The following is a 15,650-nucleotide window of genomic DNA, read 5'->3' on the forward strand; positions in this document are numbered from 1 at the left end:
CCTGTAATGCACGCCACTTTTCACATAAGAAAACCCCACAGCTATCTTCCCACTACGCCTGGAGTGGAGTATCTAATCACTTTCTTAATATAGTTAGTCTGCACCTGCTGCGTCGCCTTGCATGTGATACGCTCCAACAGGGGAACTTAACCATCCAACTATCTTCCACAATCTGAGATCGACTCTAGCTACCTCCTGCGGTAATCTCATCTATTCACCGAGCTAAAACACTCAATTAATAAGAATCCTCATCTACTCATCGAACTACAACGCAGACTCTTGGAATACCACACCCCCCTACATGTGTTCGCTGTCCAGACCAATCAGCGTGGCACCCCGTCCAACATGTGGGCACTCGTCGCCCCACCCAATATGCTCATCAACACTAGAAGGGACCACCTCCGCTCCGTTCCCTACTACAACTGACGTGCCGAACACCACTGGTAGACCAAATTTTACGACAATGTAAAACCACCCACCACCCTATTTACAATTTCCCCCCCCCACCCCCACGTGCACACCATAATATTGCTTGTTGTGTGGTCCATACTCGCATCTGCTGCTGCTCGGTAGTGGGCACCCCTCCCAATCAGCTCGCCACTTCCCCTAGTCCGGACCGGCTCTGGACACTCGCCAAACACGGGCGGGAAAATTTGGAAAGCTGGTCCCGACAGCCAATCTCCGGATTGCGCAGTCCGGTCGTCTTGCAGTTCCGCAATGGTCCTGCAGTCCTCCAAGGGGGCAACGGCGGAGGGGGCCGCGTTGCCGGGCCTTCTTATCACAGACGATCTCGTTGGAGCTTCCAACGTGTTAGGGTAATTTCTGGTGGTCGGCAGAGCCGTACCCGGGGTCCGCGGACCTCCAGCTCTTGGAAGGCCCTAACTCCTTCCGTGTTCTAAAGAAGTAGAGGGGCCACACAAGAGCAATTGGTTACTGCTGTTTATTATAAGAAACAGGCAGGGACAAATACATGGAGCGTAGGTTCCAGGCATCCTCTCATCCTAGCTGGGCTTGCAGGGCCATTTTGTACCCGAGTGACTTGCATCACCTGTGAAAGCTCATCCCTGAACCTAATGCCACTCCGGGTTGGCTCCCCGAGTGGTAGGTTCAGTATAGAACCGTATAGTGAAAGCGGTTATTGGTGGAGTAGAGGTCAGGTGGTACGCTTGGTTCGTCCCTAAAATTGTTACTTCGGAAATGTTACATGGATGGAGTTAGTGATTGGGTGCGAGGTATTGTCGTCAGTGGTTAGCCCCCTGTGTCCTGATTGGTCCATCAGCGAGCCCCCAAGCCTGGGACCATCGTCGTTCCCAGCCCTCAGTTGTACCTGGTGCTGGCAACAATGTAAGACTGTGTCCGAGAAAGACAATGGACGGGGCCTGCAACTGCCATTAGAGCGCTCCTTTCCCGTCGCCGCCTGTGTCGGAGTGGTTACAACATTGTTGCAAGATGGTGTCAGGATGCTCAGGTCAGGATGCTCAGGTCCAAGGCGCAGGAGCGATGCAGAACCAACCACCCCCTCAATGGTCTCGGTGCCTGCACTCGAGGCTTACAAAGACCTCCTCGACCAGAGCGGGGAAGGAGGGTTAGGGTCTCGATGTTTGGATATGTAGGGGGGTTGTAGGGTAACCGGATTGAGGGCTAGGGAGAGGTTATGGATGGGATTTGGGATTTAAGGTAGAGGCGATGATTGCACACTTTTTTGTTTAGCCATTGTTTTGGCTGGTGCATGTAAAGGCGTTCCCCTTCACACATTATTAAAGAATCTAACATGAACCTGTTAACTTCAACATAAGGGTAGACCACAATACCACTGATGACTATCAATCACAGGCTTGAGCCCATGTACATTAACACGACGAGTAGTCAACATGCACTTTCACACTTAGCTTTTTCAGTCTTTAAATCCTGTCCTGCAAGAGCTGTCGAGTCCTGTGCCATGTCCTTGAAGTCGGAGGGTCTGGTTCAAACTAAAAGAAAACAAAAGACCAGCATTAGCGTATGCCTTCAAGTTTGGTGGTCACTTGCTCCTCACAACACATTCAACACACATGCTGCACTCAGTGTGCTTATGGCTTTCAGACTCCGTTGGTGTGTTCTGCAGCACGTGGCTTGTGACACCTAATGTTAGCTGTTCGCCCAACACGGTCTTTCTTCAGACTGACTGTACATAAACAACGCGCTCATGCGCCTTCTGGGCGTAACGTTCCACGAGGCGAAAGCACGCAGAATTTCAAACAAACCCCAAGCTGCCTTGGTTTCAATTATCCTCTGCACAAATGCAATGCTTTCCCGAAAACCCCTCCCACCTAGCTCTGTTTGGCGGCGCAGGGGCTCTGGAGGGGCTGGTAAATGCCCCCCCCCCCCCTCACTCCCACAGACTCCTTGGGCTAAGCGGTACTTATCTTTCAAGAGCGAGGGGCCCCTCGCGTATGATTTCCTCAGAGCCGCTGGGCGCACGTCCTGTCTGAAGCACAAGCCCTGTGCCTTGGGACTTGCACATGCACGTTCGTGCGCCCCACCCAACACGGCTTCCTATTGGCTCGCAGGCCCACAAGGCATGCTGGTAGTGTAGTCCTGGCGTGCCTTTTGCTGGTTCTTGTAGTGTTTGAGTGCCTTTTGCCTATAGAAAGGGCAAAGTAGCCCTCTATAAGGCTGTAAGCCCTCAAACAAAGGTTTCTTTAAAGGCTCAAGTTTAACAGCCCCAATAGTCCTTGGTCCATTCCCAATCATGCCCCTGACAGATGAGTGCCCAGACGTCGGGAGTTGGCATTGTATCAGGTCGGCCTGGTCACGTGTTGAGAGAGCGTGGCTGAGGCAGAATTACGGGGGATTTGATTTATGTTTTGCTTCGGGTAGTCGCAGCAGTGGCAAGTGTCGCCTTGCCTTGGAGAGCGCGGAATGTGGATTGCGACCTTGGCTGTGGTGGCTCCAGCCAGGGGCTGTTCTGAGTGCTCAGCACCTTGTAACTCCATGTGAGCAGCTTCTGGCCTGTCGGTTCTGGTCTGAGGCCTACTTTGACCTGGTTGTATGTTGTGGCATAAGGTCCATAAGACAAGCGGGTGTGGGGTGCGGTGTGGTTCCTTGTACATTAGTCCCTCTATAGGGTCCTATCTCCAGGGTTCGTAGCATGAAGCCTCTGCAAGCATATAAACAAGCTCTTCCAGTGTCTTGCGTTTGCAGGTCTATGTGAAAAATAACGATGCATGTCGGTGAGTGTACTCGGTCCGCTACGTCATAGCACTGAACGTGTTCTTCGTGTGGATTGGTGTGTCTGATCCAGGTGCGCTGCAGCACACTGTCATGGCTATGTCGTCATGTCATCTCTAATGATGGCAGCATAGGTTGTGAAGTGTTTAGCTGAGGTGGTCCATGCTATTGGTCCCAGCTCCGTCTTGGTTCCCACCGCATGCCTTGGGCGGGATACGGCCTGGTTTCGCAGGAGAAGTCTGGTCATGATGTGCCTTGGTAGCCAGGGCGGTGGGCAGAGGTGCGAATTCGTGTGATCGGAAGTTCTTTGGCCGTGACATAGTTTTCCACAGTTTGTACATGGGTTGGGGGAAGGGACAGTCCCATTTATTTTTCCTCTTCAGTTCCAAGGCATGGTAGGTGTTAGGGGAGTTTTCCTAAAGTCCACTGTGAGGTAAGAAATGGTTTTTAAATCCACAACTCTTCGTATCAGTCTGTACTACTCCTGGAACCCTGGTAGAGTGGCAGTGCAGTCAGTTTATTGTAAGAGGAAGATGTGAGCAGCAGGTATGCTGAACCCAGTTAGTAATGCAATTCAAAGAAACACATACATCTATATTATTATGGCCGAGCAAGGGTAGGGGGAGTGAATACCTCCTCCAACTTCTACATTCCTGGACACACTGGTACTTGGGCGGGGACATCCAAGGGTTCCTACCAAAGGCAAAACACACACAGCCCTCCCCGTCCCAGAATGGTAGTAGAAGCTAACTAAGCACAACCACGCTACAAATGCCGGAAAAATAAAGGAGCCACAAAGTTCGAATTTAGTAGCCCTATTGTGCACAGCCAGGGCTATGGACATAGCCTGTGGTTAAAAAAAACACAATAGTTGGTAGAACAAGTCCACTGCCACCAGCCATAACTAGAAGGTTGTCTATGTGACTAAAGAGTCACAGGAGTGCGATGTGCGCCAATCTCTCAGAATATAACATTTTACGAGAGATGCTTATCTCTATCTTTAAGAACAGTAGAACCTGAGGATACCTGGAGAACCCTAAGGGTTCCCAGCCACACTTCCGAGAAGGAGCTGTCTGCTACAAAGGTAGAATACAGATGCCTTAAAAGAGATGGAGGAAAGTAGACCCCATAGTACAAATCAAACGAAAGAGAACAGAGTTCCAAAAGACAGAGCCCAGTGTCAGCTCCCGCTGGCCTGTCTTCCCCAAAGTCCTGTTTCTCCACCTTATCCCCCCCCCCCCCCCCCCCCGAAGTACCGGAGCCCGAACTGATGAACAACTGTGGTCTCTGGGCGTTGTAGTCCTACTTTTATTATTATTATTTTTTTTAAGAGTGTCTCTCCCGAAATGAAGCCACAATGGAAGCTTAGGAGACAGCTATCCCAGGGGCTTTCTTCCGGAAGGAGACAAAAACAAAAAGGGGGGGGGAGAGCCTTGTTGGGCACAAAAAAACCGTGTGAGGAATGGCCCGGAAGTGATTCCAGCTGAGACTTGTCTCGAGAATGAAGGGGAGATGGGCTCCTATGGCTGAGAGGAGAGAGGTATCTATGGATGTGCTTCTTAACAATGCCAGAACAGAATATACTGTGTGGTAACGGCAGTATACCAGGAGAACACGACAATCCGGGAAAGTAAGGTAAGTAGTGGGAAGCACTGCTGCCAGGGGCAGAGAGAGAGGGGGGGAGAGAGGGCGTGCAGATCAAAAAGAGAGGGAGAGGGAGAGTGGGGAGCCACAGTGGAAGCCGGGACGCCGCAAGAAAAACAAAGTATGCGAGCCAGAGCAACAAATTGCAGGGAGCCAGAAAGAAGAGCAGAGAAAGGGAAAGCTTGGTTCCTAGCAAGGAACAAGGGAAAACTCACTAGCGTTGTGCATCGAAAGGCAGCGGAAAGTAACCGCGAAGGTCGCAACGCAGCGATCAGCACGGAGTGGGTGGGTTAAGTACACGTCCAGCGTGCGTGGAAACACTAGACTGTGGCTCGTGGCAGGAAGACAAATGGCCCCCTAGACGCGTTCTGGGCCACAGGCGCCATGGCAAGAGGCGCATGACACCCAGAAGAATGAATGAGTCGAAATAGGCTACACTCGTTCAGGATATAAGGAAAAAGGTCCAGAAGTCCAGCAAGAAGTGCTGGGGGGGTCTAACTAGGAGAGGGACTTTAAGCATACAAATGATAAATCTCCCAAACAGTGGGGACTTAATATCTTGATTTTAGTGGTTGGTGCAATACTAGTTAGTAAAACACAAATAGGACTCCACCAAGAACTAGCTTTCTTGATTTATCATATTGGGGATAAAAAAAAAAATACAGAGACGGGGGCATCCAATAAAGGATCCAAGAAAATTCCTTTTGAAGAGGATATTTTATTAAAGATGGTACCTACTCGTATTAAGGAGCCAGGTGTGAATGCCCTTTATTAAGGGAGGTACAAGAAGGTTGCTCTTACAATATGATGCGTTTGTGTGACACAGCGGCTCCGTACTCTGTGCAAAGCCTGGATGATGCTTGTTGCATAGCTCCTTGTCATTTGCTGTTCTCTTATGTTTTCTTTGAAGTTGGCTGTTTGATGTGCCAAGTTTTGAGCTGTTTCCTGAACTACAGTAGGTTATTCACTTTCAGGCAGAAATGTTTAGGTAGGTTTTGTAGCTTTAAATGACTCTGGATCCACCATGTCTTTATTTTCTTCAAGTTTGAGCCTTCAAAGTTGCTTGACCCTGGTTTCTGGGCATGCTTGTAGTGCTAGACTTACTCTGAAGGACAGGAGGCCATGTTCATGGTGTGAGCGTTGGGCGATTCATAAAGTTTTGGAAATTAATAGTTTTTGGGACTTTTGTTCAATTGTGCCTTTTCTGAGGAGTAGTGTTGCTGCTGCATTTTTGGACTCTTTGTAGTTTTCTCAACCGGTAGTCCAGGAGTTTGAGGTAGAGGCTGTTGACATTTCCTAGTCTGGATAGTACTAGTGAAACCATTGACCTGGTTCTGTGCGTCAATGTTGTAAGGTAGAATGGGGTGCAGAATTTGCAGGGAAAGTGCAAGGGGGATTAGCAACTTCTCACCTGCGGTTCCAGTGTGAGGGTGTTGTCCACTGTGGTTGCAAGATTCCTTACCATGGTGGATACAACTGTGCATGGGCCAAACTTTTCAGGCCAAGAACGGTGGTGTTAGTTTTGTTTTGGTAAGGGGTGAGTTTTAGTCTATTTGCTGTCAACCACGTCTCCAGGCACGTTTTAATATCTGCAGCGGATGTTGGATTGTCTTCTAGTTTGAAGATTGTGTCCTTTGCACAGTTGTAGCAGGTGATGCAAGACTCATTGAGGTCTAGAAGTGTTGTGTAGATGTTGGAAGAGGCAAGCTTGGATTCTTGAGGTAGAGCCGCAGGTAAGTGGGCCAGACGGGAGTTGTAGAGGCTGATGATCGCGGTTTCAGCTCTACCGGTGAGGAAGGGGGTGATCCACATTGGAACTTTTATTTCATTCCAATGTCTCCCAGTCCTTTTAGGAGGATCTCCTGGAAGATGGAGTCGGGGATGTCCAGCAGGCTGAGAGTGCTGTCGAGTTTATTAGGCTGTTAACCGTGCTCCAAATTTAATAGAGCCAATTATTTTCTTCTGGATGGTCTGAATCGATGCTGTGCCTCATCCAGGAGGTTTTGCTGGAAGACAACTGCAAATTATCTTTTCCGGTCGTTTCCTGGTGAAAAGAGTATTTGAAATTGGGCAGTGAGGAGCCGGGTCACTCGAGTCTGCTAGGGGATTTTGGGGAAGAGGTTGGATGTATGCAGACTTCAACAGAGCTGAGGGATTTCCAGTGCTGTTGAAATACTTGAGTAAGGATGGCAAAATAGGCTTTCATTCTGGAAATTTCATGATGGATTAATAAAAATGGGGTTGGGGCACAGAACCTCTGGAGATTGGTTGGGTTGCATGAGTCCTGCCCTCTGCAGAGAGAAAACACAGTTTGGAGAGGGCTTGGAGTAGTGATTCGAGGGTGGGCGTCCTCTTTTGTAAAAGTGTTCTTGGATGTTGAGGATCTTTTTGTTGAAATGTGCAGCAGTCTGATGTTGAGTCAGAGTAGGCATTGTTTCGGGCTGTTTCGTTTTGTAATTCTTGGGGATCTTGTACCAATTGAATGCGGCCATGGTAGTGTGCTTTCTTTGACATCTGCTCTGTAAAAGCATAAATGTGGATGATGGGCGAGTTTGCTTATATTATATTTGTAATTTTCCCCTTAGCGCTTTCCATTTTTCAAGCGGTTTAGTTTGTGGGCAAACCATTAAGCTATTTTTTTTTTCTTTTTTTTTTTATTTCTATTTTTTAAAACAACTTTTTTTTTTCTTTTTTTTTTCTCTTCCCTGAGTTTTTGAATGGTTTGTCAGGGGTGATCCTGTCCAAGATGGAGATAATCCACAACATTCATAACTGGAATTTTGCAACCAGCACTGCTGTTAGCCCGTCTGTCGGGAGGGTGATTTTGTTTTGTTTCTAGTGGGTATTTATTTGTATTTCTTTCCACGGTCCAGTCATTGACTGCTCTTTTGATCTTGCGAGGGGTCAGAATTGTGAAAGGTAGCGATTGGTGGTCTCCCCAGGGAAAGTGCAATGGAACACAGACGGTGATTATATGGTTAGTGATTTATATTGTTTCAGAAAATGCCATCCAGACTGTGACTGGCTGAGTGGGTAGGACCCTAAACCGTCTGTGTGAGGTGTAATGCGGCATGATTCGCTCAGGCTGATTTTGTGAAATGGTTGTCATCTTTCTCAAGCCAGATGTTGTTATCGGTGTATAGCTAGAAATTGGTGATCTATCGACCGGTTGCACAAAGTGTGGGCTGTAGGAAGGAGTTCTGTGTATGAAAGCAAGCTTAATGCAGTGGTGGGAGAGATGGAGCAGGGCACAGCGAGTGACTCCTGGTCCAGGATATTTTTCTCTATAAACCAGTTCTATCCCTCACCTCTCGTCTTGTTGCAATTTGCACATAAGATCTTGTAGCTTGACAGGATACTCTTGTGGATAATTTGGGATTGGCCCGATGAAATCTCCGTCAAGATTGGGGTTGAGTTTTGGCTTTAGTGCGGAGATTATAAATGTGAGTTATTTGGAGACAGAACTGTCGTTATTCTTGGTGGCTTTCGTTGGTAACCTAGGGTTCTGTGATAGCTAAGTAGAGATTATTTTGTTGTTGTTCTTTGTTTTAATTTGTTTGCGTGTGGCTCACCAACTTGCCTTCCCTGAGGGGTTGTGGATGGTGTAGGATGTCTAGTGATGCGTTCTGTGTTATGTACTGTTTCTTGGGCCTGTATCCTGAAGTGGGATTGTTTACAGAGTCTCAGGATAACTGCTCTGAAGGAGTGGTAAGGGCAGTTTCCAATTATTTTCTGCTGTATCTAGGCATCTTGTTAACAAGTTTTAGTAGGTTGCCGTAGTGAGACTTAAAGGTTTTGGGCTGGGGCAAGGGTGGAGAACGATGAGGTGAAAATTAACCTCCTAGTTTAATTCGGGCCTGGAGTTTCCCTTTTGAGACTTCTTTGTCAAGAGAAGATTCTGGTGTTATGTTAAATTTAATAAAGCACAACAATGACCCGGGGGTATCTTGGCGCTGTGATTACAGCTATCTACTGGTAGGCCCCCACAAGCGGAGAAGCATCAATGCCACTCCAATACTCTAAGAAAATAAGTCTTTTTCTGAAGAACAGGTGGTCAGACATAGCCCTCGGAGAGGGAGGAAGAGGGTTCCAAAGAACTGCAGCCGCCGCTGAAAAAGCCTGACCACCAATGGTACACTTCTACATCCGAGGAGCACAGAGGTATTAAAACCAGCCCAATAGTAGATCTCAACAAATCTCAGCTTAAACATAATTTTATAAAGAAAGAGCCCAGTTGAAGGAGGACTGCACGGACCTCTACAAAAAGTTAAATACCTGTCTGGATTACTTTTATTGGGACATGTCTTGCTTAGTTTTATTCTCGTTACAAATGTAACCATTTTTGTTTTGTCGCAGCGCTTGCATAGGTAGGTTGGAGAGTCAGGGTTTTAATGTTTGCATTGCTGTCTTGAGAGGCTGTGAAAACTATGATTGGTGTAATGGTAATCACTCAAGCATGAGCAAGGGCTCTGCTGCCGCTGACCATTTATAGTATCTTTTAACACATTCGCTCCAAGTTAAGGTTGGTGGATGTTTAAGCTAGACATTCCATACTCGCCCATGCCTCGGATAATGTTTTGAAGTGGGAGTATTTTACACACTTGAGTGTGAATTAAATTGTGAGGGTAAAAGTGATTTGCATGCAAAATATATGCGACAGGCAAGCAAAACATGAATAAACTTGAACATGAATAGAACACATTAGAAAGAAAACAGTTGTGTAGCAAAGATGGCTGACTTCAATCCATGCATTATATTTGTTGAAAGCCTTCTCCTACGCACTGTGTATGAACACACCATATAGATGCAGCCTGATGATAAATGCACACAACGCCGGAACTCAGAAAAAAACTTAGTGAATATTGCACTAACAAATCCCTCTCTTCCCAGATTGTACCCTAGTTGGTCTCCCTCAAACCACACATTGTATTACTTTTGCTTCAAATACTGCCTCCATCCTACAGAGGATTATGTGTAATTAATAGGGCACCAATTGTTAAAGCACTTAAAACCTGAAAGTATCCGGTATGGCTCGCTACAGAACTGACCAAATTATGCCATTGGTTCCTTCTGATGCAAAATCCAGTAAGGGACGTTTGTTTTAATCTATTATACCGGAGTGACTTCATGGCAACGTGTTGACCTGATATAAAACACCCAGAAAGTTCTTAAAGTGAGATGATCGGGAATTGCAAGTCTTCTTTATTTTGGTGAGCTTTGCATTGTTTTGTCTTGTGATTCCACTTTTTGTGGCTTTGTCCAGATTTGAGGTAATAGGACTGCTACCTCCAAATATGTTTGTTGTGGTTTATGGTGTTAAGAAGGCCCAGGAATGTCCCAAGGTACCCAGAGGATCTGGAGTTAGTCAAGCTAGACTTGATAACGGAAGTAGACTAAGTGCAAGGCAAAATCCAGCTTTACCATCTAAATAAAACAGGGATAGCATACAAGCATTAAAATCTCGTGGCTCACATTTGATTAAATACTTGTCGTTGTTGTTAAAACACACTCTCTTGGTACAAAACCTACTGGGGATTGATTAAGGGGATTGGCTACATATAGACTCGTAAGTAAAAAAACATTTAATTGGGTTGTGACAATCGGACACCTGAGACCACCTCTAAATTGTTAAAGGTATAAAAATACATCTTCCCACTGAATCATTGGTTGGCATAGTATTTAATGGGCTGCCTAACACCAGGGGCTCTAATTGTTTTGCCTTCTGCTAAGCAACCTTGGACAATTGATAGGTCATCAAGACATGAGCCAGACAGGAGAAGGGTCCACGGCTGCTTTTCATTCAAAAAAGATACCATCCTTTATTCCTAGGCCGTGAGCCAGGGGGATGTCTTTGTACTTGGTGTTGTACGATCAGGTGTCCTGTCTGTTTCTAATTAATAAAAATGTTTCACCAATTATGGGTCATGTGTGATGGGACCATATTTTATTTTACCCTGCATTTATTAGGATTTTAGCTAAAATGTGTGTTCTTGTTTCTTCTACCACTGTGGGTACTATTGAGTTATTCTGCATGCACTTCTCTTGAGTGCACCTGGCTAAGGAAAAGATGGCTGCCCGTTACACTTGCGTTTCTATGTTAGTTGCTATATTCGTGTGTGGTCATGTTGCATTTCATCTTCTACATCGCTGTGCCACAAGCCGGTCAAGTGGCACAGCGAGTAGAGCGCTCGCTTTGACATCTGTGCAGAGCTTGCTAACGCAGGTTCGAATCCCGGCGGGGCCAAACTCAGCCTTTCATCCTTCCGAGGTCGATAAATGAGCACCACACACCGTGGGTAATAATAAGCAGCGCTCAGATACCTGAGGGTTTGTAGCGCTATATAAATGCCAAATTATTATTATTATTATTACATTGCTTATGCTAGTATCGTCGTGTCTTATTGATGTTAATATTCTTCATGAATAAACACATATATTACCTTGTGTGTGTTTATGTTGAGTGTATATTTGCTCTGTGTCTAATGCATGCACAGGTATTGTTACAATGTTAGTTTGTTTATTCTTGCCTTCTTGCCATCTTCATCTTAGATTGTGTCCATCTCCTGCCGTACCTACCTGGGATAAGGGTGGTACGGTTGTCTTGGAGAGAAACGTTTTTCACCTGTGCGTTATTGGGCTTGGGTAGGGGCAGAAACTATGGATGATGTATTAATCTGCCTATCAACAAAGGATTTTCTGAACACAAACGGCAAGTTTTGAAAGTAGTTTCCATTCATTAAAGTTGTGCACTTTGTATTAAATCAAAATTCAACATTAAAGCAACCAAGAGGGGCCAAACACAACTGTGCTGTCATTAATGTTGTTCTTGGGCTGAGTGAGAACAGTATAGATTCTCACAAAGGTTTGAATGTTTAACCACTCGCCTGGTGTTCCTCGGAATACATGTCTTACTAATTATTCTGAGCGCTCTCTAGCTTGTATTGATAACCTTGGATGTGCACCCAGTGCTGTGTGGGTTACTTAATGGTTGTGCAAATTTGGTGGGAGGCAGATCACTTTATGGGTCATGTTTGCAGATTGTAGTTTATCACAAATATGTCCTTTTTTTTTCCTCTTTAGGTTGTGATCAATAAAGGCAATGTGCAGGCTTTGCTGGCTGCTGCCAACCTGCTAGACATGTTGGCAGTGCGGGAGGCCTGCTGTCATTTCATGGCCCAGCAGATGGATGAAATTAACTGTGTGGGCATACACTGCTTTGCCGAGGCTCACTCCTGCCTGGATCTGCAGCGTCAGAGCTTTGAGTACATCTTGCAGCACTTTGGCCAGGTATGCCGACAGGAAGAGTTCCTCAGGTTGTGCCGGGACAAGCTGACTGAGATCGTGGCCAGTGATGACCTCAATGTGTCCAAGGAGGAGATAGTCTTTGAGGCTGTCATGCTGTGGCTGGAGAAGGAGCCCTCCCGTAAGCAGAACTTTGAGAAGGCGAGTAGTTTACTTTGCTTGTGGAGTGGATGATTAATTACCAGAATATGATATTTTATTTATATTGCGCGCTCATACACAAGTGTTTCAGAGGATGATTGGGTGTTAGGATGGTATTGTACGAAATTACCGACTATAAAAGTCCAACCCCACCAAAAGACCTAAAACACCACGAAAAGTTCCAACTACCAAAAGTTTGAACTTTTCGTGGTATGTGTTTAGGTGTTTCGGTTGGGATGGGGGGGGGTGTCCCCCGCAACACCCTGCTCACCACAGTGAGCAGGGGTTGCGAGGGACACTCCTCCAGCCCCCGCCAAATGGGGGGGGGAAAGAAAACCCGGGGGTGTCCCCCGCAATACCCCGCTCACTATGCTATACAGTATAGTGAGTGGGGTGTTGCAGGGGACACCCTCGCAGCGCACCCGAGAAAAAAAAATAGGGGCTGCGGGGGGAAACCCCTGCAGTTGCCTGGAAAAATAAGTAAAGTGAAAGGCAATCGGTGCTGCAGGGACTCAGCGCACCAGAAGGAAAGGTAAGTAGGGTGGGGTTATGTTGGGGGTGTGGGTTTGTAGGGGCTTTCAATATATGTTCGCATGGGGAAACATACAAATCTTTTGTGGTCTGTACATTTCTCATGCAAACATTTCCGTCGCTGACTTTTCAGTATTGGTGTATGGCTTCCTAGAATTGGTTTTTCAAGGCTGCACCGTAGGAACGTTCTCATCCTTCCATCTCATATTTCATCCATTTCCCTCTAGCTAGCCTTGCCTCAGCTTGAAAACATGTTTGTTTCTTCTCTCCCCTATACATTTTATCCCCTTTCCTAATTTTCTGTATACTAGATTCTAGATCTCTGTGCCAGGGGCACCGTATGTTAACTTTCAGACAAGCCTGTGTGCTCCAAGACCAGTATGGCGGTAATGTGACATAGTATGAAAGCTTTGTAACACATTTTAGGCCTACTTCAATTATTGAGTTGAGACTTCAACCTTGGCTACTGTCCCAGGAGGAAAGCGCTGAGATCTTGCAGCAATGCATGTCTTTGGGTAACCTTGAAGCATATTATAACTATTAAATCCAATGACGTGATCGCGAGGGAGAATGCCAGTTACTTTATATGCACAAAAGGTATCGCATTTGTGTCTAAAAGCAAACTGGAAGGCACACAATGGGGGAATGGACTGCATTGAACAAGCCTCTTGTAAGGGAGCAGAAGGAGACTGACACAAAGGTGGCATGCTTGGGGCTAAAGACTTTTATTAAAGAAGAAAGCAAGAGAACACCCATCTATCCCTATTCCTGGGGGGGAGGGGAAATTAGAGGGGTTTTCCCTTCCTCAGCTAAAGATAAGGTGTCTGTCAGGATGTCTTGTCACTCCAGTGTCCACCGTCCTGTGTCAAGAAAATATTACTTTTGGCCCTTAGACTAGAAACAAGAATAAGGTTCTGTCCCTAGGAGAATGACTCCCTTCTCCTGGGTTATAGTTCCTGGTTTGTTGAAACCCTTCCCAAATCTTGACACAATCCTGTGTCTTGCATGTTGTCGGGGGGGGGGGGGGGGATGGCTCCCTTCCCCTGATAGTAAAATCCACACATTCCTTTCTTGGTAGACCAGGAGAGGGTTCCCCTTCTCCTGACAAACGGCTTGGGGGAATGGCTCCTCCCCTTCGCAGGCCTTTTCGGACCTTCCTGCCGGTCCTGGTTACCAGGAGCATGACAACCTTCTCCTGGTGGTCTTTTCATTATGCTTAACACCTACAACTCCCACTCTGAGGGTTCGCGACCCTAGCTTTTCTTCTTTGACTTGGCCCACTTGGTTCACTTCCCTGCTAAGTACTACCATGAGGAAGATGACTTGTATCTCTCCCTCTCAAGATCTCTTCGGGCCCTCAACCCTTCCCTGGTGATCAATGGGCTTCGTTTCACCACTGCAATGAGGAGGAGAAGGTGTTTAGGCTTTTTCCCCTCCCGTGCCACCCAAGCGTTAGGTTGCAAAGGGCCCTAGGAATAACTGCATGCACCCTCATGGCAAGCCGCCCGCGTCCCCTTCTGTTCTCCCGTGCCGCCCTTTTACATTGTTGAGGGTTTTGACACGTCACTAGGGCTTGCTGGAATGGCAGGCGTTCAGTTCGGCTTCTCTGGCATCTTGCAGCAGTGCAATGGCGTTCATGGCTGCTTCCTGCGTTCCTTCCCTCTCTCAACACTGCTGTGCATCGGTCTGCTCCTGCAAACCTCCCGATCATCAGACATGGCAGACTGCCAGCCTCCTTGGAATTCTCTACCTCCGGAACAGACGCAGGTTTGAATCTCCCGTGTTCGGTGCGCAGCACACCTGCCGTCCCGCCATGGCTGTCCGAGACGCTGTGGTTAGTTAATCGTTTGTAAAAAAAAATTAAAGATACTTTTTTTTTTTTTTAAATGTTGCCAGCAGTGTCTGTGGCCATTGTATAAATCCTTCGTCTCTTTTGCATGTTTAATCTTTATTGCTCCATGGGGCAACTCGTCCCAATCCTTGGATTACTTGGGTTCCTGTTGTTTTTTTTCTCCTTCGTCTCAGTACTTTCCAGAACCTTAAAGTACTCTGCCTTACAACCGTACATATATCTACTGTATACAAAGAGGCTAGCTGTCGAAGATGACGCTGGTGTGTCTGGGGTTAGGGATGGCGGGGTTTGATATTATCAAACACGCTGTACCCTAGATGGTCGTCCTTATTCCTAGACGCGTAGTCCCTCCCCATGAGATCATCCCTCATTATACAACCCTCAGGGAGAATATCGGATAGCGGCCTGACCTCATGGGTCGAAGTGGTGGCATCTAGTGATTTGTCACACACTGCATTTTCCACTGCCTGTCGGTATCACGCCTTACCTTGGTATTGAATGATTTAAGGCATGGGCGAGGGTGGTGTCCCGCCTCCTGGCTAGCCACTATGACCTAGGATTAGAACCTGGCTTTGGCTCTACCCAGGGGGTTGTGGCATGGAAGGAGTAAGGAGGCGGACAAGGAGGTATATTTTTGGCTCTATACTTTGAGGAAAAACCTACCTCGCCCTAGTTCTGTGTTTTCCCTACCTCCAAGCAGGATAACTCGGGTGCTCGTCAGGATGTATGTCAAAAGAAACCAATATACCGTCCTCTGTACTCTATCCATACCATGAACAAATAAACCAAGAAGAAAAGGGTTGAATGAAATTCTAATCCAAGCCACCAGGAGGATGGCTCCCTTATCCTGGGGAAACAACCCAGTCTTGTGTTGACTTCTCCAGCATGGGGTCTGGCATGGAATCGCATGCTCATGAATATTCCCCTTCGTCAGGCTGGGAATCCTCGGTAAAAGGAAAAACTGTTTCCG

At 46.8% G+C, this 15,650-nt stretch overlaps 1 protein-coding gene across 2 annotated transcripts in view; it reads left to right on the forward strand.

Moving 5' to 3' along the window:
* The window catches only part of LOC138521846 (kelch-like protein 20), a 263,869-nt gene that overhangs the window by 25,927 nt on the left and 222,292 nt on the right, over positions 1–15,650 (forward strand). For both annotated transcript variants that reach the window (XM_069634988.1, XM_069634987.1), the window contains exon 2: positions 11,935–12,297. In XM_069634988.1, the coding sequence (XP_069491089.1) occupies positions 11,935–12,297 (363 nt within the window). The remainder of the gene's footprint in view (positions 1–11,934; positions 12,298–15,650) is intronic.

Source organism: Ambystoma mexicanum, chromosome 13 (assembly GCF_040938575.1).
Source record: "Ambystoma mexicanum isolate Mex_15411 chromosome 13, UKY_AmexF1_1, whole genome shotgun sequence".
Classification (NCBI taxonomy): Eukaryota; Metazoa; Chordata; class Amphibia; order Caudata; family Ambystomatidae; genus Ambystoma; species Ambystoma mexicanum.